The following is a 22,684-nucleotide window of genomic DNA, read 5'->3' on the forward strand; positions in this document are numbered from 1 at the left end:
AGATCCCCTAGGGGGCAGAGCCAAAAAGATGCTGTAAACTGCCCCTCTGCCTGCAGTTAAGGTTGTTTTTATTTAGCCTTGGGCTATGGGAGGCCAGACAGAGAGGCAGGATTAGCCCTTTTCAAAAGCCTTTTGAGGGCTGGAGAGATGGCTCAGAGGTTAAGAGCACTGGCTGCTCTTCCAGAGGTCCTGAGTTCAATTCCCAGCAACTACATGGTGGCTCATAGCCATCTGTAATGGGATCTGATGCCCTCTTCTGGTGTGTCTGAAGATGGCTATAATGTACTCATATACATAAAGCAAATAAATAAATCTTAGAAAAAAAAAAGAAAGAAAAGCCTTTTGAGTCAGTTAGGGGCGGGGAGTTGGTTTGTTTTTAGTTTCTTAAATACATATAGCTTTCTGTTTATTCTTGGGGAATTCCATGCATGCATACAGTGTATTTCAATCATGCTCAGCCTCCCCATAACCACTGTCCAGCTCCTCCAACTCCTCCCAGATTTTCATCACATTATACCTTCATGGCCTCCCTCCCTCCTTCAGTCCCTCCGTCCCTCCGTCCCTCCCTCCATCCCTCCCTCCCTCCCTTCCTCCCTATGCATCCAGTCCTTGCTGCTCAGAAATCCATGGGTGTGAGGCCATCCATTGGCACATGGTCAACCTACCAGGGACCACATCTCCTCAAAGAAACCAGCTCTTCCTCCTGTAGCTACCATCAACTATCAATAGCTCCTCAGCTTGAGGTGGGGGTCATGTTCCACTTCCTCAACCATGACGTCATGTTTTTTTTTTTAAAGTACTTTGCAAAACTGGAAGTTTGTGTTTATGTCATCAAAGCAAAGACTGAGCCCAGAGGTCTCCTCTGGAACCAGTCTTCTTGCCTAGGCTTAGTGTGCACTTCCCTGCTGCTGGGGTGTGGGCAGAATTCATGGTTCATGTTTGTAGGAGATTGCTCTTTAAGATTATTTGTAAGTGGCCTGGAGAGAAGCTCAGTGGTTAAGAGTCCTTCCTGCTCTTCTAGTGGACCCGAGTTCAGTTCCCAGCATCCATATCAAGTGGCACTAAAGTCACAGTGTCTGTAAGTTGAGGTCCAGAGGGTCAGATGTTTTCTTCTGTACATTCACACAAAAACATACATACAGTGATGCTGTGTGGCCTTGGGTTCTGTGGCTTGGTGATTGCAGACAGCTCTGCATTTCCAAGGAATGGCCACTGTGACTCTGGTCAGGGTCATTTGATGTTACTCGTATACATGACACCTAGTACTGTGGTATATTTGAAATGAATCCATGTTTCTAACTTTACTGGGCCGGATTCTCTTCTTCTGTATGTTTCAGGCTAAAAGGCAACAGACCCTCATCTGCCTCTCAAGTGCTGACCCTCACTCTTTGGGTGGTTGTCCTAAATCAGTTGTTCTCAACCGTCCTAATGCTGCAACCCTTTAATACAGTTCTTCGTGTTGTGGTGTCCTCCAACCATAAAATTATTTCATTGTACTTCATAACTAATTTTTCTACTGTTATAAATTATAATGTAAATATCTCTGTTTTCTGATGGTCTTAGGTGACCCCTGTGAAAAAATCATTTGACCCCCCCCCAAAGAGGTTGAGACCCACAGGTTGAGAACTGCTGTTTTAGAACCTTCCATTTCTTTTTTCTTTTTTCTTTTTGGTTTTTCGAGACAGGGTTCCTAGAACTCACTCTGTAGACCAGGCTGGCCTCGAACTCAGAAATCTGCCTGCCTCTGCCTCCCAAGTGCTGGGATTAAAGGCGTTCGCCACCACTGCCTGGTGAACCTTCCATTCCTAATGTTTGCAGTTTTGCTGACTTTCATAGTCCTTGACTCTTACTAAGGATTTCTCTTCCTTAGTGACCTAGGTATTCAGCTGTAGGTGATGTCAGACTGCCCTCTGAAGTGCTTATTAAAGAAAACCTTAGTACAGAGGGCATACCCCAGCAAGTGCCTGAAGCCAATGAGGAAACAAACCTCTGCTCTGTTTTTAAAGCTAGCGTGGCACCTTCTAGCCTACCCAGCAAGTTCTATCTACCTCTCCTTCTACTGAATGGACATCATGAGATTCTACTAACCCTTTCTGAGTCTGTGACTGACACAGGAGTTTCAAGTATGTAGCCAGGAATGCCTATGGAGGGCTAGCAGGACCTGCCAAGGCAGAATTGGAGTCAGCCTGCCTCGCCAGGCTGCTCATTGAACAAGGACAAGCAATGGAGTCCTGGCTCAGGGGAAGAGTTTGTGGGTTTTCTAGCAGTGTGACCGGGGGGAAAGCCCAACACTTAACAGTCAGGTCTGTAATGTCCCTCAGGGGGTGTGCCTACAGATGACAAACTAAGGGCATGGTGGAAGGTTCTTTCCATCTGAAAGGTGGCAGCATGTGATGATCTCTACATACTCAACTGTCTCATCTGGGCCTCCTTTACTGCCACCTAGGTATACAAGTGTGTGGTGCTGGTTGTGTTTTTGCCAACTTGACACAAACTAGGGTTATCTGAGAAGAGAAACCCTTAATTGAGAAAATAGTTCTGTCTGATTGTCCTGTGGGGCAAATTTGTGGGCACTTTTTTTTTTTTGTGGGTCCTTGTTCTGTAAGAAAGCAGGCTGAGAGACTGGAGAGGTGGCTCAGTGGTTAAAAGCACTGACTGCAATTCCAGATGTCCTGAGTTCAGTTCCCAGCAACCACACAGTGGCTCACAACCATCTGTAATGGGATCCGATGCCCTCTTCTGATGTGTCTGAAGACAGATACAGTGTACTCAGATACATAAAATAAATACAATCTTTTAAAAAAGAAAGGAAGCAAGCAAGCAAGCAAGCAAGCAAGCAAGCATGCAAGCATGTTGAGCAAGCCAGTAAGTAGCATCCCTCCATGAGTCTACTTCAAAGATGGACTTTTACCTAGAACTTTACAATAAAATAAAATAAACTTTCTTTCTTTCTTTCCCGAGTTGCTCTTGGTATTTTATTACAGCAATAGAACACAGACCAGAGCACACTGTTCAGCCTCTTCCACATCCTGGACAGCCAGGGGTTCATCTGTGTCTGAATAGAATCTGTATCTTACAGCACCAAAGCAGGCTCAGGAAGATGAACCAGGGGACTGCAAAATGAGGCTTTGCTGTCGACCACCTCCTGCTCTCTGCCTCTCTAGACTTTCCATTGGTCTCTTTGACTGCTTGTCCTGGTGTGGGGGCGGGGCTATAAACAAAGCAACAAGTGGCCCTGCCCCTCGAGGAGGGCGGGGAGGAAGCTCTCTTCTAAAAGCACAAATGTGTATGTTGAATTGTGTGAGAGTGACTACAATTCGGGACTAAATTTAGTATGAGCTTCCTGGAAATGGGGGCACAAAGGAAGCTGGGTGGAGCGTGAGATTGCTGTCAGCATATGGTTTAGCCTCTAGGCAGCGGGCAGTGATTCCAAGAGGAATATTTATGTATGGGATGCTGAAGATCATAATAGAAACTGCTTTCAATTGCAGGTTTGTGAGACTTGGGCTGATGTTCTTTGAAGGTGACATTTTGTAGACTCAGGGATCACTGAGGTGTAATGATGGATTTTGGCTTATGGGAGTCTTTCCTGTGGGCAGCTGAGCTGATGCGGTCCAGGTAAATTGCTTTGTGGTGATGTCACTTTGTGAAGGGAGAGAACAGAAACGACTTGAAGGATTTTGGGTTTAGTCTCCTTACTGTAATATCAGCTGCCTCAGCTTTACTTCTGGGAAATGCTGGATAGCTGTCAAGGTTGAGCAATGAGACCCCAAGGATGCTTTAGGCTCTGGGGTTTTGTCCTGTGACAGAAAGTGACACGTGCTCACACCAGGTAAGCAGCTGTTCCCCCTGTGACCTGTTACAAAGACTAGGAACTTAGCTCAGGCCTTGTCCCAGTGGGTGGAATTCCAATTTTTTTAAATTTTTATTTAAAAATGTTTATTAGTGTAGGGGAGTGCATATGTGTCACAGTGTGTAGGAGCCAGGGGGCAACTTGAAGAACTCAGTTCTTCTCCTCCCAACCTTGGGACACAGGATTGAACTCTTGTCAGCTTTGGTGACAAGGGCCTTCACTGCTGAGTCATCTTACCAGATAGTCACTATATCAGATCCATCCATTCATCCATCCACCCATCTTTCCTTCCTTCTTTTTAATTTTCTATTTATTTTTGCCTTTTCTGAGGTTCAAAGTCAGAAGGTTTCCCATTTTTCTAACGCTAGCCTGCTGGTTAGGAACGTAGTGGGTTTCCTTCTAGCTAGTGCCGCAGGGTCCGTGTAGGATCATAAGCAGTGCCTATGGACAAATTAAGCAAGCATCCCCTGATCCCTTTTTCAAGACAAGATTTCTCTGTGTAGCTCTGGCTGTCCTAGAACTCCCTCTGTAGACCAGACTGGCCTCGAACTCACAGAGATCCTCCTGCTTCTGCCTCCCGAGTGCTAGGACAAAAGGCGTATGCCACCACTGCCAGGCTCAAGCATTCTCTTTTTATGTAGAGGCTTTGCAGAAGTGTTTACACACGTTTGGTTGCTTTACTGTGAGGATTAAATGAAACTGTCAATCAGGGAAATAGCACAATGCCTGGGGGCGTTGCAATTGCTTACTTGAGGATCACTGTTTTGTTTTGTTGGGACAGGTTTTACTCTGTAGTTGAGGTGGGCCTGGAACTTGCTGTGTAGACCAAACTGGCTTCCAGCTCATGACCTTTCTGCCTCAGCCTCCTAAGGTTACAGCATGTGCTGTCACGCCCAACCAGGGTATGATGAGGTTGGATGGCCGTGGGCTGCACAGTCCTTAGGCCAGGGGAGTGGAGCTGCGTTCCTTTTTTTGTTGTTGTTTTTGTTTTTTGAGACAAGGTTTCTCTGTGTAGCCCTGGCTGTCCTGGAACTCACTCTGTAGACCAGGCTGGCCTCGAACTCAGAAATCTGCCTGCCTCTGCCTCCTAAGTGCTGGGATTAAAGGCGTGCACCACCACTGCGTTCCTTTGCGACTCAGCATTTGTGAATTTTGTGATTGTATCTCTGTGGCCATTTCTTTGCTAACACTACCAAAATGGCAGATCTGGGTTTTTCAAAGTGAATCCAATATAGTCATCATAGTGGGTTTTGTCTTTAAGGTTTTATTTGTAAGTGTGCGTGTATGCGTGCGTGCGTGCGTGCAGCATGTGCTATGCACCCCTGTCTGTAGGTTTTGAACATGAATAAAGGTGCCCTCAGGGGCAGGAAGAAGGTGTTGGGATCTCTGGAGCCAGAGCCACAGGCAGCTGTGAGCCGCCCAGTGTGAGTGCTGCCAACCAAGTGCAGGTCCTCTGAAGGAGCAACACGCACTCCTAATTATCAAGTCCTGTCTACCTGCCACCACTGTGCCTTGATGGGAATATTGAACAAATGACATAATGTAGTTGATTAGAAATAAAAATGTCTTTAAAGTAATTTGTAGACCATTTATGGAACATATCCACCTCTCTATCACTCCTTTCTTAGACAAAAGTGGTTCTTGTTTTAGCGCATGACAACTTTTCTTTTTATTGTTTACAAACTTCATATATGCATATAATGTATTTTGACCAAATCCAATTCCCCCATTCTCTGCTTCCCAAAGTGCTTTATGGTTTTTGGTTTTTTTTTTTAACTTTTATTTTATGTGCATTGGTGTTTTGCCTGTATGAGGGTGTCAGATCTTGGAGTTACAGATGGCTGTGAGCTGCCATGTTGGTGCTGGGAATTGAACAGGGCTCCCTCTGGGACAGCAGTTAGTGCTTTTAACCACTGAGCCATTTCTCCAGTCCTGTGGTTTTGTTTTTTGTTTGTGTTCCAGCAAGGCTGGATGCCTTTGCACCCACTGTCTCTGTGGATAGCCTGCACCTGCGTCTGCTCTCATTAAGCTCCAGTAATTAGAGCAGCAGGCTGTACTCCCACTGTCAGGAGTTCATGGATTTGCACAAAAGAAACCTTTTCTTTCTATACTCTATCATCCATCCATCCATCCATCCATCCATCTATCTATCATCTATCTATCTAATTTTTAATGACTTTTTTATTGTTATGTGCACTGGTGTTTTGCCTGTATGTGTTTCAGATCCTCTGGAACTGGAATTACAGACAGTTGTGAGCTGCCATGTGGGTGCTAGGAATTTAACCTGGGTCCTCTGGAAGAGCAACCAGTGCCCTTAACTGCTGAGCCATCTCTCCAGCCCCCACTTCCCCATACTTTCTCTCAGTGTCTAAAATCTGTTTGTGCTTTTGGCCACGACTGCACATGAGACTGGTCTTCAAAGAACTGTAATATAATAGCAGCTTTTTTTTTTCCTTTTTCAGAGCTGTGATTAACAGCTGAAGCCTTTCATGGTAGGGGTATAGATGGTTCTTTGTTACTGTTAGCTTCATGTGGGAAAAAGAAAGAACTCACCTTCTTTCCTTGCCTGCCATCATTTTGTTCTCCAGCTTTCCCGAACTTTATTCTTGGCTGTAATGAGAATATCTTGTGGTGCTGGGTTTGAACACGGCCTGGTCATGCTGAATAAGCTCCCTACCACTGAGATACGGCCGCAGCCCTTTGGTGTTAGGGCTTTAAGGCTTTAAGGTGCCTTGTGGAAGTCAGTTTGGTTTTATTTTTGTATTTTTACTTTTGTTTGTTTGTTTTTATTTGGGTTTTGTTTGTTCGTTTGTTTGTTTCAACAAACAAACAGGGTTTCACTGTGTAGCCTTTGCTGTCCTGGAACTCACTGTGAAGAGCAGGCTGGCCTCGAACTCTAAGATCCTCCTGAGTGCTGGGATTAAATGCTTGTGCCACTACTACCTGGCTAATGGTCAGTTCTCAAGTTCCCTTGGAAAGTTTCCCTCTGGAAGGACACTCTCAGCTGTGCTACCGTGATGAGGAGCAACCTGTGGTATATTTCATTCATATATATATATATATATATATATATATATATATAATTTCCTGAGGCTCTTGACCAAGAGACTTCCATCCAAGGACTTATCCAAGGACTTCCATCCATTTTACTGATCAGAAAAACAAAAAACAAATTGTCCCCAGCCTAGGGTTTTTCATTTCTAGAGTGCTCCCTAGAGTGCTATGATGGTTTGAAGATGGTTCTCTCTAGGTAGTGAGACTTAGTAACTAACTACAGTAATGGAATTTGTCTGCTTTTAGGTGAAATTAAATAAAATTCCTGGAACAATAATACATTCTCCTGTGGGTTAGTAGTTCAGCTGATGTATGTTGTTTGAATGGTCTTTCAAAGCGTAAGCTTTATGCTGACCATGATTTAGGGGATAATCAAGACCCTTTGGGGTTGGGAACCACTGTTCTAAGCCAGTAGTGCCTTGGCTGTGTTCTGCAGAGCCCCGGGGCTGACTGAGGGGTTGCACACTCTGCACTGGCTCAACCCCGATTCATGGTGTTGACTGGATTTTAGTCTATGATAGCATTTGAACAAAAGGATTACATAGCTAAAAACAAACCGGCAGCAACAGCCTGTACTATCACGGTGGCCTATACTGTGGGTTTCCTACGCTATGAAATGCAGTTCCTCTATACAAAACAAGTTGATGTTTTACCTTCGTCTGGGTTTCTCATATCCGCCTTTTAGCACCTATAGAAAACGTAATTTGTGCATGGTGAGGGATCTGACTGTAACCAGCCCTGTGAGGCTCAGAACTGCTGAGGAGAGAGAAAAGGAGGGTGATTTGTATCAATGTGATACAAATGTCTATTATGTCAATCATATTAAAATACTCGTATCAAATGGAATAAGCATTATTTATACCTAAATAGAATCCTGATTTTCTTCACCATTCAAGTAGTTTTGAAGCATGTTCTTCTTCTGTCTTAGCTTCTGGAAGTATAAAGAATGGTAATAACTTCACTGCACTCCAAAACCCATCACTCACTCAGACAAAGAGCATGCTTGTCACGGACACGTTCACGAATGGTGTCCCAAGAACACTGCGGTCTCTGCCTGTCGATGTGGAACCTGCAAATGAGACAGAGGGTTTCCCTGAGCACTCCAGACTAGCTATAACTTCAATGTCAGTCCACTCTTCGCCCTCTGTGAAGGACTCAAGGACAAACAGTGGACTCACTGAGCGTCTGGGAGATGGGGAAGGCACTGAGCTGTCTACAGAAAATGGATACAGACTTCCATCTATACACTGGCAAAGTGATGCCCCCCGTGAGTAATCTACCTTGATTTGACCATGGACATTTTATATAGTTGGTTGTCCTGAGGGAGCCTCTTTAAGACCATTTGCAGTTTCTGAAGGGATATGTGACTTTGGTGACACCAGATCCTCTGTCAGCTTTTTTGTCTTTGGGTGTGATCAAGCGCCCTCCCTAAGAAGAGAACACCAAGACTTGGAGGAGGGGCTAAGTAAAGCAAGCACAACTTCTTAAATCACTCAGCAGAATGGAGACCTCAGCCTTGGGGCTCTCACACGGCTGCTCCATATTCTCTTCATTCTATAATGTCATCTTCAAAGGGAGACCTGGCCTGCCCTTTGTATCTGTATTCGGTGATTTTGTGTATAGACCATCTTTTTAAATAAGTTGTCAGACATAAAGATATTTCCCAAATTCATAGTTTGGCTTACTTTTATAGTTTATTTTACTATGCATTAGAAGTAGAAAAATGTTTATTAATACTCCAGCTGTTTTTTGGGGGGCGGGGATGCCCTACCTATGATGTTTATACCATTGAACTTGCTAGATGTAATGACTCCTCCCTTGAGCTACTTTCTCAAGGGACAGAGAGAAACTCCCAAGCTATAAACTGCTGTTTGTGTATGCTGTTCACAAGTCTCCTGTTCACCAGCCTTTATTTTTATGATTACAATGTTGCTGACATCCAATAATTTTAGAAAAATTTGCAACATGACGGTCAGATGCATGTAGGGCGACCCATATGAACTCTGTTCAAGGCTCCTTGGCAAAGGAAGCTTGCCTGAGAGAGGACATCTTAGTTGTCAAGCATCTTTTCCAGGTCCACTAACGGCCTTTCCCCCTGTGATATCTTACAGCCTTCGGAGGACATCAGCTTACCAGCAGCTCAGAAGCAGGAAATGGAAGTGCCATGCCGCTGACTGAGACTGTGTTTAGGTCAGACCCCTCCATTGGTGGTGGAGAGAGCACAGGACGATGGTTTCCTGCCAAGAATAAAACATCTACAGACGCAGCAGAAAGCTCAGCTTTGCATACAGAAGCTGTGGACACTTGGGGTTTGACTCAGTCCTCACAAGCTGCACAACAGCCCCGAGGCAGTGACTCGGGGGTGGGTGGGAGGAGTTACGCAGAGTCTTCATCTTCTTTATCTACATCTTCCTCCGAAAGTCTGGATTCCTCAGCACCTCACAGAGGGCATTCAAGTGAGTTCTTAGTGTATGGAAACACAGCACAGGGTCTTAGGATGTGTCTGATCCTTCCATCTACCAAAGCATGCTTTAGGAAAAGAATTTTACTATTTCCAGGCCATTCTCCTAGCTGGTTAATGCAAACATGCACACATGCTCCATCATTTTTGTCTGGTACATCTCAATTGTTCTTCTATGGTGTGTGTTTTGTGTGTGTGTGTGTGTGTGTGTGTGTGCGCGCGCGCGCGCGCATGCGTGTGCAGGTTCACAAGTGCACAGATGCAAATGGAGGCCAGTCAACCTCCTGTATTGTTCCTCAGAAGCTATCTACTTTATTTTGGAGACGAATCTCTCACTTAGGATTGGAACTCACTAACTAAATAAGGCTGTCTACTTGTTCCTAGTGTGAAGCTTATAGGAGCATGCTGCCATGCTCTGCTTCCGATGTCAGCTCCTTGTGCCTACACAGCAAGAGCTTTGTTGACTGAGCCACCTCCCCGGCCCCACATGTAAGGAGCCTCTGGTGCCACTTCCTCTTCTCTCACATAGAACTCAGGGTCTTCTGTGTCTGCACCCACCATAGTACAGCCTGTCTCAAACCCAATACCTTCCCATGACAGAACTTTGGGATATTTCCTGTAGAAACCATTATACTACATATGGCCTTTTGTGTATTTAATTCAGATGGCCTCGGCTCATCAAGCAAGTATCTGTACTTCTGAGTAGTGCTCTGTCAGGGATGCATTACTATTTACAGTGTCCCTGTGATTGTTCAGGGACACATTTTGTGTAGATACATGCTGTTTTGGAATTACCAAGTTATAGACTAGTATCCTTTTTAAGTTTTCGAGAAACCACCAAACTATTTTCCAAAGTGAATGTGTGTGTGTGTGTGTGTGTGTGTGTGTGTGTGTGTGTGTGTGTGTGTGTGTACATAGAGAGAGTGGTACAATTCTCAGTTTGTTATACTAGTGACAATGAATATCTATTCATGTAGTAATTGCCCAGGTGTGTGACTTCTTTGAAGATGCCTATTTGAATATTTTGACTATTTTAAAGTTAAGCTATCACTTTTCCCATTGAGTATAAGGTGTTTTGTTTTGTTTTAATATTCTGGACACTAGTCCCTTCTGATATATATAATCAGTGCACTTTCTCTTGTTCTGTACTTTGTTGTTTTTACTTTTTACTAGTTAGTTAGTTAGTTAGTTTTTTGAGACAGGGTTTCTCTGTATAGCCCTGGCTGTCCTGGAACTCACTCTGTAGACCAGGCTGGCCTCGAACTCAGAAATCCACCTGCCTCTGCCTCCCAAGTGCTGGGATTAAAGGCGTGTGCCACCACTGCTTGGCATTTTTACTTTTTTAAAAATTTATTTATTTTTATTTTATGTGCATTAGTGTTTCACCTGCATCTATGTACATGTGTCAGATCCCTTGGACCTGGAGTTACAGACAGTTGTGAGCTGCCATGTGGGTTCCAGGAATTGAACCCAGGTCCTCTGGAAGAACAGCCAGTGCTTTTAACCACTGAGCCATCTCTGTAGCCCATTATCATTTTTGCTTTTTGATGGTATTATTGGAGCATGAAAGTTTTTAATTTTGGTGAAGTCTAATGGGAACATTTTAGAACATTTGTTTTGTTGTTGTTTGTTTTACTTTGTTTTGTTCTTTGGGCTATCTAAATATGCTTTTGAGTAATTTTTGAAAATAATTCCCAGTAGTTTTCTCATCATAATGTAGGTGCTGGTTAAAGTGACCATGCTTGTCATTACATTTCTTTTTTTTAAAGATTTATTTATTTTATGTATATGAGTATACTATAGCTGTTTTCAGACACACCAGAAGAAGGCATCAGATTCCATTACAAATGGTTGTGAGCCACCATGTGGTTGCTGGGAATTGAACTCAGGACCTCCGGAAGAGCAACCAGTGCTCTTAACTTCTGAGCCATCTCTCCATCCCCTCATTACATTTCTAACAGATTTAAATTCTGACACCTCCACCACTGAGGAGATCACTGCTTATTATTATACGAGTAACACGCAAAAGCATCTGATTGTGAAAGAATCAACCTCATGTGTGAGGTTGGTGTGGTTGTGCAAGCCTTATAATTGAGCATTCAGGAGGCAGAAGCAGGTGGATTTCTAAGTTCAAGACCATCCTGGTCTACATAGCAATAGCACAGCCAGAGCTACAGAGTGAGACCCTGTCTCAAAAAAGGACAGAAAAGACTAAAGAGCAAATGTGTAGGGAGAAGATGTTTACAGTCTTTTATTTCTTTGCCTGGGAAATATCATTTTCCACTCTCACCTCTTTAGGGCCTAGGAGGTTTACCTTCTCAACCTGAGACCCTAGGTTCCTCCCCCAGTCCCACCCTGAGTAGTAAGGATTGAATATGAGGCCCAGTACACAGTAAGCAACAAGCATGTTGACGCTGTGATGTGCCCCTAGCACTGTCTTTGGTTTCATAGTTTTACGTTTTCCTGACTCTTATCTCTGCAGGTAATGCTCAGTTGGTTCATGTGGAAAACACGGTTTCATTGCGATCAGACCTTTGTGTGATGAAAATGCTCAATGGGGCTGTAGGGGGTGGGGTGGGAGTGGGGAATGGCTCGGCCATTAAGAACACTTGCTGCTTTTATAGAGGACCTAAATTTGGTTCCTAGCACCCACATCAGGCAGCTCCCAACTCTGGAATATCTATCTGATGCCCTCTTCTGGCCTCCATGGGCAACTGCACCCATATGCACATAAATATACATTCGCATACGCATAATTTTTAAATCCTTTTAAAAAAAAAACTAGTTAAGGAGTAGCCTCATTCCTGAAATGATCTCACTATGGATTCGTATAATACTTTCTCCCTTTGACTCTGAATCAGCCAAAGCTGACTAATTATAACACCTGCCTTGGCTAAGTTCTCAGTCTGCCCCCTTGCTAGGTTCAAACTCAGCTGCTTCAGGCTATGATGTGTCTATCATCAGCCTCTCACCCTGATGTGACTGTTTGCCTGCCTAAATTTTACTTGCAGAGGATACACGATCTCTCAGTCAACATCTTTTCCTCTTTGCCCACAAAATTCCAATTTTGTGGCCCACAAATTTAAGAGTTGGGCCTCTTGCACCCATACTGGGTGGCTCAGCTCCCAGGTATCTCCCAAGTCCTTCAGCATGCCTTAAGTCACCTTTGTGGTTCCTGCTTACTGTTGCTCTGGATCACTGATGTCCTGTCTGCATACTCCTTTCCTGTTGAAGGTTCTTCTCTGTGCCCAGAGAGAGAGAGAGAGAGAGAGAGAGAGAGAGAGAGAGAGAGGAGAGAAGCATCCATTAACACTAATAGTGACTTAGGGATGGTTAATGGGGCTACAGAGATGGCACTCGGCAGTTGAATGCATACCACTATTGCAGAAGACCTGAGTTCTTTTTCCATCACCCTAATCAAATGGCTCACAACCAACTATAAGTCCTGGGGATCTCACGCCCTCTCTGACCACTGTGGGTACTGCACTCATGTTTCCAAATCCACAGTCACATAATTTAAATATAAAAATAAAGGGTCTGGAGAGATGACTCAGTGGCTAAGGGCACTTGTAGATCAGTCTGGCCTCGAACTCGGAGATTCACCTGCCTCTGCCTCCTGAGTGCACCATCACTGTCCATAAGTATCCATGCTATTTTTTGATCCATGATGACTGACATTCCACAGGCACCGCCCTTAACTTGCCACCAACTTCACTGATACAACTCTGATTGTTATCTTTCATCACCGAGCAGAAATCCAGTATTCTGGATCCTTTGTCTGGAGTAATATCCTTACAGTGAATTCATGACACCTGAACAGAGGTATCAACCCTCTGGCCACTGAGAATGAGCCTGGGGAAGCCTCTGGGATCCAATGTGAGGCTAAAGTCCTGTCCCTGCGTTTACCTGCGCTTTCTTGCCTACAGCTCCGGAAGATGGTGCAGTGTTGAGTGACAGCTCAGATCTGACGGACAGCACTTCCGGGGCGCGCGCACCTCACACATCTGCAATGTTCACCCGGAGCGGGGAGCGCACGCTGCGGTCCCTTGACCTCTCCCATGCAGCGACCCACCCTGCGCGCCCCACTCCACGTGAGAACGGGAACGTGACGGAGCATGCTGGCCTGCTGTCCCGGGCACCAACCCTCGGAGGTGTGTCTTCCCACGGCTGTCTGTAGACTGACCGGCAGTCCTGGGATGTTAAGTTGGCTGGCAACTCAAAAAGTAGCTTACTGCTTATTAGGAAAAGAACTTTCTGGGTTCTCCCGTCCCTCTCATGCTTGCTTGAGGTATATGGGATGACATCTGCTTGAGGGGTTTAAAATAAAGGATAGCAGTAACTGTTGAAGGCCGTCTCCCGGGAAGAAATACCTCATTATACAGAGTGGAAAGTTGGGAGCGGATTTCGTTTTCCATTTGATAATGGCAATTACTGTTTGGGATCTGGGGAGGTTTTCAACGGCAATTTGTTTTTATTAGAACGGGGCATGAGGAAGGGCTTTGGAAACATTTCCTATTTTTAGGCTCCTGATCCCCACTTCTCGCTGCTCTTCACAGGGGGAGGGAGGACCTTCTCTGAGTGACCCTATTTTAGCCTTCCTCTGTCATCTTCACTCAGAGTGCTGGCCACGAGAAATCGCCTCTCAGACAGTATCTTCCTCACTTAAGGTCACGGATAAGACACAAAGAGTATTTTCCAGTGCTTGTTTCAAAGACTCCTTGACTCAACCTTGTCGTTTCTGTTTGCAGTCACCGGACTTAGCTCCACTCAAGAGCACGGCTCAGATGCAAGACAAAGGACTTCCAGCGACCACACGGACCACGCCTACGTTCCATCTACTTTCACCAAGGGAGAACGGACGCTACTGTCCATTACAGATAACACTTCCTACCCGGAAGCCAGCGAGAGTTCAACCTCTTCCGCTAAGATCTCAGACTCCCTACACTCGGACTCTCCTCAGGCTCAGCCTAAACAAAGTAGCATATCCTCCTACGATGGCGACCCTGCTCAGTCTTCCACTGAGTCACCGGTTCTGCATACATCCAGCCTTCCAACCTACACATCCACCGCTAATATGCCAAACACCTTGGTTCTTGATACCAGTACCAAATCTGTTGAGGACCCATCTGATTCAGGAGTGCCTTCAGCTCTGCCCTCACCGTCGCAACCCCAGCCGTTCTCATCAGCCTTACCGTCGTCAACCAGGTCTCCCACACAGCAGCTAAAGTCTACCTCTGAGACAGCCACATCCTCACCGTCACCTTCACCGGTCTCCTTAATGGTGTCCACTCTTGCCCCACATTCTGTCTCACAAACAACCTTCCCACATCCATCTTCTACCCTAGTTCCTCACAGGGCAAGGGAGCCACGAGTGACTTCAGTCCAAATGTCAACAACGGTATCAGCCGTAGCATTGGTCCCCAGCAACCAAACAGCAGATCCCAAGAACCAGAGCACCCCTCAGCAAGAGAAACCCATCACAGAAGCTAAGTCACCAAGCTTGGTGTCTCCGCCCACAGACTCTACCAAAGCAGTAACGGTGAGCCTTCCTCCAGGAACCCCTTGGTCCCCAGCCTTTATAGGGTTCTCCACCGAGCCAGTCCTTCCAGCCACAAGCACCAGCTTAGCCCAGATGTCTCCAGCTTTGACACCTGCCATGCCCCAGACAACTAACTCTCCTGTGACCAGTCCCAGCACCCTGTCACGTGTAGAATCTTTGACTCCAGATGTTGTTGTACACACTACCCCGCAGAAACACCTCCCAACCAATCCTGAAATTCTAGTGCCACAAATCTCAACTGAAGGGGCCATCACCACAGAAGGGAACCGGGAGCACATGGCGCCTACCACTCAGCCAATCCCTCCAACCACTTCAATCAGGCCAGCAGAAGAAATGGCCACGGAGCTCGGCCATGTGGAAGAGTCCAGCCCGGTTTCACATTTTCTTAGACTTTCTTCACCTCAAACTACAGAAGTTTCTACAGCTGAAATGTTGACGTCCAGATATTCCACCTTTGCTGCCCAGAGCACCCCACAGTCACCAACAGCACTGTCACCTCTAACCCCAGGTAAAGTGCATCTTACAAACACATTGACCACTAGGCCCTGTCCAATATTAGAGCTACAAGGGGCTTGTGGCTTGTGTGAATGTGTAGACATGGCTAGTATCTGGGACTGTTTTATGACCCAGAATGACTCCCACTGAAGTACAAAGCATGAAGTATGGGCAGCGTGGGCCTAATGTTCTCCTCATAGCCCCCAAGTTACGTGATTCTTTCTGAAGAACGAGGAGAGAGGACACTTTGGCGCTTTTTATGTGTGACATGCATAGAAGATATAACTGTAGCCTGTAATTGTCCAAGCGTTTCAAGTGTGTCTTTAACTCATCTAAGGTCTTTGAGAGGCATAGATGTGGGTTTGGACAGTGGAGAAGCAACTTTCACAGGGCTAGGATGCAGAATGTCAGCAGAACACTTGCCTAGAACACACACAGTCTCCCACAGGTTCTCAGGCACCACATAAGATAAAAGAAGCTTTAGGTGGCCGGGCGGTGGTGGCGCACGCCTTTAATCCCAGCACTTGGGAGGCAGAGGCAGGCGGATTTCTGAGTTCGAGGCCAGCCTGGTCTACAAGAGTGAGTTCCAGGACAGCCAGGGCTACACAGAGAAACCCTGTCTCGAAAAACCAAAAAAAAAAAAAAAAAAAAGAAGCTTTAGGTGGTCTGTTAGAGGCAGGGGTGAGTTGAATGTCTGCTCTCCAAAGAGGGTCCAGAGCTTCCGAGTCAGTCAGCTCAGGGGCTTCCCAGAGTCAAAGGCTTCTCTTCATCCAGGGAGGCCCAGAGTTCTTTGTCTCCCTGATTCTATTGCTAGTTGGTAACCAGAAGACATACAAACAAAAGGATGTTCAACAGACTTCTTCCAAGTGACCGCTTGACCAGAGTTTCTTTGCCTTGTACAGGGTAAGGTTATCTGTACAACGTGTTGAAGGTGCTGGTGTTGGGGGGATGGGGGAAAGGCCGCCCGGGGCAAAGAAAGGCAGAAGCAGGACAGCAGGACAGCAGGACAGCAGGACAGCAAGACAGCAGGACAGCAGGACATGGGGTTCCCAGTGCATTTGTGGTTGATGCAGACTCAGGAAAGAAGAAGTCCCGTTGAAGGAGAGACAGATGGACATCTTAAGTTACAGGGTAAGGAGGGAAACTGTGTGGCGGCTACAGCAGAGAGCTCAGTTTGTGGTACAAATTTCAGTTAGTGAGGATAAACCTGGAGTGTGGGGGTCATAAGCTGTCCCCACTGCTAGGCCACAGTGCCCCCTTCTCAGCGACCTGGGTATGTCTAAGAAGTAAAAGATAATTGCTTCTCCAGAAAAATCTTCATTTCCACCGGCCAATACATCCCGGGTTCAGCAGACTCCCTTAAAGCAAGTGTTAGCTGTTACAGTTGCTGTAGGTGAGTGTTTACAGCATGTTCACAGTGAACTATAGAATTACCTAATTCTATAGGGCACAGTAGGCGCTCTGCTCATATAGGTGATGCTAGGTAACATTTAAAGTATGGGGTCTGGGGAGACGACTCAGTGTCTGTTTGGGAGACATCCTGTTCTTGTAGTGGTCCTGAGTTTGGTTCCCAGCACCCACATGGAGAAACTCACAACCATTGTAATTCCAACTCCAGGGATGTAGTGCCTCCTCCTAGCCTCCATAAACAGTGTGCCCACATGCCCATACCCACACCCTCCACATCCACATAACTTCAGAATGATAAATCTCAACGATAGCTGTGAAAAAGTAGGTAGATTGCCATGTCTAGAGCAGCCTGCTCGTTTCAGGTTAATCTGAAGGACCTGACTTCTGTTTTCTTTCTCCTCTCCCCCAGTGATTTCCTCCCTGCCAGTGATAATGTGGTTTTCAGCTTTTCAAAACCCCTTATGAAACAAGTACTTCATTCTGGAGTGTGACCCTTCTAACTATATAGAGCAAACAGAGTGTGGGCATCATGGGTCAGGGAATGAATGGAAGATTCCAGGGGGACATTAAAGTTTAACCATAAAGGCCCTCATGAATTCAGATGGAGCCTATTGTTGTATAGGAAGGAGCTGGGCATGGAACGCCTGGAATCCTAGCACTTGGGAGGTGGAGACAAGAGAATCAGAAGTTCACTGTCATCCCACTAGGAGTCTAAGACCTCCGTGAACTACGTAAGAAGGGCAGCCCAGTGTTTATCTGATAGTTTTCTAGGCGGTGGGCAATCTGTGGAGACCTAATTAAATAATCTCAAGATATTCAGAAACTGAACACATTGGTACATGTGTATAATCCCAGCACTTGGGAGGTAGAGTTAAGTGAATCAGGGGCTCAAGGGCATCCTGAGCTATGTAGTTAATTTGAGACTAGCCTGGGCTACATGAGACCATCTCAAGAGAAAAACAACAAAAAGTGTAGCAACTACAAATAAATGTACATGTTTCAAGATTTTTTTTTTCAGATAAAGGTTTCTAGAGTTTTAACAGAGTCGAAGAGAAAAAAGTAGCCATGTATATGTGTGCCTTCCTGCACAGAGCAAATCTTGGAGCAGGCAGGATGAGTGGATCAGGGATTCTGTCCACCTTAGAACATGTCTTAAGTTGGCATGTACGGAGTCCAGTAGAATTCTCTAAGTATCACAAAAGCAATGTAATTATGGATCTTGAAACAAGTGGCCTGCAAGAAGCACTGAGTATGTGTGCCTACATTCAGGTACGCAGTTATCTAGCACTTGAATACGAACACAAACTGCATCTGTGCCCAGTACCATCACCTCTGTCTCCGCACCTCTGGGGACCCCACTCTATTTTAGTGGGTGTGAGTTTAAATAGAGCAAGTAAACAAACATAAGCCAGGCCCAAACGTCAGCTTCGAGAATGAGATGCTTGCCAGAGCTGCTTTGACATCGCCTGTGTTACTCCTTCCATGTGTTTAGTCAACAGCTGTACCGTGAACCCTTGTCTTCACGATGGCGAATGCATTGTGGACCTCACCGGTCGTGGATATCGATGTGTGTGCCCATTTGCCTGGCAAGGGGACAACTGCAGTGTGGGTAAGAGGCAGGATTGTTTACTGTAATGTTACCTGGGCTACTGGGCTATTCAGTAAGATCTTTTTTCCAGGGTTGGCAGCACGTAGTGCTGTGTGCTTGCAGAGGACCTAAGTTTGAGTTCTATAACCCAGATCAGGCGGTTCATTACTGCCTATAGTTGTAGCTCCAAAGCAATTGGACACCTCTGGCCTCTGCAGGCACCTGTAGTCATGTACACACGCACACACACACACACACACACAGAGTTAAAAAACAATCATTTTAAAAGAGCCTTTCTCTTCTAGAGTATACAAAGGTATGATTTTTAGTTTAATAGTCTTCTTGCTTGAGTGTTAGGATACTTGTGTGTTGTCTATATGATAATATGAAGGACCGCAGCATGATACAGACAAGCTTTTGGCCTGGTTCTGTTCTATAGATTCTCTATACTTCTACAACACTGGACCATCTAGAGCTCCCTAAAGATACCTACACTCTCCTGCCCTGGGCATTTACTCTGCTGATTCCTCAGTTCAGAATCATACCCTCGTCCCAAAGATCTGCTTGTCAAAGTCTCTTTAGTCTTATTTATTATTTAAGTATAATTTGAAACAGTCTTTAATTCTTCCTGCATCAAAATCTACTGTTTCTGCTGGGCATGTCTTTAATCCCAGCACCCAGGAGCCAGAGATAATAGGATCTCTATGAGTTCAAGGCCACTCTGATCTACATAGTGAGTTCTAGGCCATCCAGGGATAAAAGGATGAGGCCCTCATCCTGTTATTGTTATCTCAAAACAATAACAACAACCGCAACCAACTAGATCGACGTTTACCTCTGTACATCCAAAGCCTGCCTGTGATATAGCTAATTCTTCATATGGCTGCCCACTGCCCTGGCAGGCAGCCATCCCCTTGAGGACAATGGTGACTCCTCACTCTTCTTTTGAAGCACACGCCACACAGTGCCAGTTCGTTTTAGTATGTACTGAATTATGATTCTTTGTCTGCCGCCCCATCAGTATGCTCTTGTTTGTTCCCCCTCCAGATGTGAACGAATGTCTCTCCAGCCCCTGCCCTCCACTAGCCACGTGCAACAATACTCAGGGATCTTTCACGTGCAGATGCCCAGTCGGGTATCAGTTGGAGAAAGGAATATGCAATCTGGGTAAGAGAGCTGAGCCTGCTTGGAACTGTTTCCTTCCTAAGAAAAGCCGACAGTTTTTCCCAAGCTAAAAACCTCAGGAATAGAGAGGTGAAGCACACTGCCTGTTATTCCAACACTTGCAGATGCAATACTTTTCTTCAGCCTTTGTTGATGTACATTATATTTTTATATATCAAAGTCAAAAGCTATCTCTAAGTATATACCTATGTTACTAAAAATGGACAAATATCATAGCATGCTCATTTGTGCATCATTAGATCCAGCAAAAAGATCCAATCTTTTACCCTTCAGTTAAAAAAAAATCAAAAGGATATTCCAACTACATAGGGGTTTTAAACATCATTTATTTACTAACAATTTCAGAGTGTTTATTTATTTATATTTATATTTTAGAGTAAGAAAAGAGTAAAATTCTGATTGCCTTCTGTGTCCACACATTCTTCTTGTTTTTGAAAGTGGTCCTCCAGTTGTTAGCCACAGACAGGTGCATTTGGACACTGCCACCTCTGGAATCTGGCCACAATATCGGTCATGTTTGTTCCTCATTTGACAAGTCCACGAAGCTCCTTGGTTTTCCATTCACTCTTCATCCTACAAGTTAAAAACAAACAAACAAACAAACAAACAACAACAACAAAAAAAACAGATCAACAAATGCAGCAAAGACTAAAGCTCTGAGATGCTCAGTGACCAAGCGTGGGTCACAGCTGATGGGAGGCCTGGCTTCCAGCCCACAGTTTTCTGTTGTACAACAGTGTATTTATTATAAGAGCATTTTTTTGCACATGGGGCATGGCCCTTGTTGGGTTTTCTAAATGTAACACTTTGCTTGCTAGAGAAGTTAGAATAAGAAATACAGTTTCAAAGCTGAAGCTATCAGGTAAAACAATTGGCCTTTGAGTCAGCTGCAGTTGCCCCAGTGTGAGGCCTTATGCACAAGTGCTCAGCCAGGGTTTTGGAGATAACCTCTGTCTGTGCTGCCTGCAAGTGTTAGCTGCATGAACCCCTAACACCCGCAGACACAAGGGGCTTCTTAAGGCTGGCACTCTACTAAAATAAGAATTTGGAAAATTGTCTGAAATACAAAAATTGAGCATTATTTTGTAAAAAGGAAAATCTTCATATGTAGACATGAGTCAAAATCAAGAATTCCTCTCATTCTAACATCTGGGTAACCTGGTCCATGTAGCCACACCCTATAGGAAACTAGCCGAGCATGTGTGGTTGAAGAATGAAGGAGATGGGAATATTTGTTATTGTTGTTTGTGTTTTGAAGCCCACAGTTTCAAATGCCCGACTTTAGGCTCCCAGCCACCACCTGCACTGAATTGCCAGAGCCTCAGTGTTCCCATCTGTTAAATCAGATTGCAGCATGCTCCACTGCTCACTCAAGGTTTGGGGAATGTTGAATAAAATAATCTGTTTGAGCAAGCACTGAGGGTGAAGAGCTGTCCAGATGGAAGGCAGCGTTCACCAGACTGGATGCTATAAAAACACACTGCTCTCAGAAATACAGAGCAGTTGTTATAGGGCAATAGTGAAATCAGCAGTTAAGTTTGAGATAAAAAATCTATCTTGGGCCAGTAAGGTGTTTCAGCAGGTAAAGGTGCTCTCTGCCAAGTCTGCTGACCAGCTGAGTTCGATTCCTGGGACCCACGAGGTAGAAAGAGAAAATCAATTCCCACAAGCTGTTCTCTAAATTTCACAGGAGTGCTTTGGACCATGAATACACATGCAAATGCACGCAGGCAGGCACAAAGTAAACAAATGTAATTTTTTAAAATACTCGATTTAAAGCTGAATGGCGTAACTGTAGACATGGAAGTTATCTTGAATACACTAACCATATTAAACACAGGGACACATCTGTCTCTTTCCACAATGTCAGAATTTATTGAGTAATAATAAGTTCATAAGCTACTTCAATTTCATTTGCTCCAATTTGCCAAATTATTCTGATCTCCCTTGACAGCTGGCCATTGGCAAGCATAGGTTTATTCCAAATTTAATTACAAAAATTAACTCAGATCACATGTTACACATCATAGTATAGGAGTGTGTGTGTGTGTGTGTGTGTGTGTGTGTGTGTGTGTGTGACAGAATAGCTACAAAAGGGTTAAAGAGGCCACAGCAAAATTCAAGAAGTTTAAAGGGGCCTTAGGAGTGTGGGAGAGCTGATATGGATGAGAAGAGAATCAGTCGATTTAATAGTTAGATCAGGAACCACGTTGGAGAGTTGCTGAGAAGTACAGCAAGCTGCTGTGGGGGTGCAGGCTCGAGCTGGGACTCCACCTGAGGGGAGCTGTAGAGGCACAGGACTGTGAGGTGAAGCATAGACCCATATAGGCCACAGAACCGGGGCCAGATGGACAAAGGGACAGAGACTGCCATGACAAGAGTGGAGACCGAGCTGAGCTGAAGCCCTGTAGTCATGCGTCCCTGTGCATACTGGGTAGTCATGATGCCAGGTTGCTGGGACCATTGCCACAAGAGTGTCCAGAGTCCTCCTCTTTATGGGGTGCAGGAGTAGCCGGTGCGCCGTTTCTTGGTGTGTTTCATAAGTTCTTAGGGCCTTCCTTTCCAATAAGAGTTTAGAAAGCCCGGATACTCATACAGATCCAATCTGATTTGATACATTTTTGCAACAAGATATTTAGCAGCCTGTGCCCCATGCTGGACAGGAGCGAGTGTTCTTATCCATATCATGAAACAGAGTCAGACGCTGCTTGTAAAATGGAGTCACCCAGGACAAAGCATAGGCTGAAAGTCCCTGTTTTTACAATAAGCAGGAACTTAAGCCAAGCACAGCCTCATCTCCACAGAGGTATAAATGCAAATCCTTTCCAGGAAAGAAGACAGGGTTTGGGAGAGGACAGATGATATTATTCATGTTAAAAACAGAAGGCACAGGCAGAAAACTTCTGTGTGCCTAACCCTTATCCCGTGCACTTTTCTGAACGGAGAGTGGATTTGAACCTGGGCATGTGAAGGAGTGAAGCCCAGCAGGTCAGGCGACTGTCCTGATAGCTTGTGTGCAGAGTGCCCGCCCACAGGTAGCACAGATGGGAGGAAAGCAGTTCAGTTGTGCTAACAACG

The 22,684-nt window shown here is 45.2% G+C and overlaps 1 protein-coding gene across 1 annotated transcript in view; it reads left to right on the forward strand.

Annotated features, from left to right (window-relative positions):
• Positions 1 to 22,684, forward strand: part of Heg1 (heart development protein with EGF like domains 1) — an 85,622-nt gene that overhangs the window by 26,165 nt on the left and 36,773 nt on the right. Inside the window, exons 4-9 of the mRNA XM_034514971.2 lie at positions 7,836 to 8,174; positions 9,019 to 9,363; positions 13,295 to 13,519; positions 14,117 to 15,436; positions 18,326 to 18,442; positions 19,469 to 19,588. Coding sequence (XP_034370862.1) covers positions 7,836 to 8,174; positions 9,019 to 9,363; positions 13,295 to 13,519; positions 14,117 to 15,436; positions 18,326 to 18,442; positions 19,469 to 19,588 — 2,466 coding nt within the window. The remainder of the gene's footprint in view (positions 1 to 7,835; positions 8,175 to 9,018; positions 9,364 to 13,294; positions 13,520 to 14,116; positions 15,437 to 18,325; positions 18,443 to 19,468; positions 19,589 to 22,684) is intronic.

The sequence above is a fragment of the Arvicanthis niloticus genome, chromosome 12 (assembly GCF_011762505.2).
Source record: "Arvicanthis niloticus isolate mArvNil1 chromosome 12, mArvNil1.pat.X, whole genome shotgun sequence".
NCBI lineage: Eukaryota > Metazoa > Chordata > Mammalia > Rodentia > Muridae > Arvicanthis > Arvicanthis niloticus.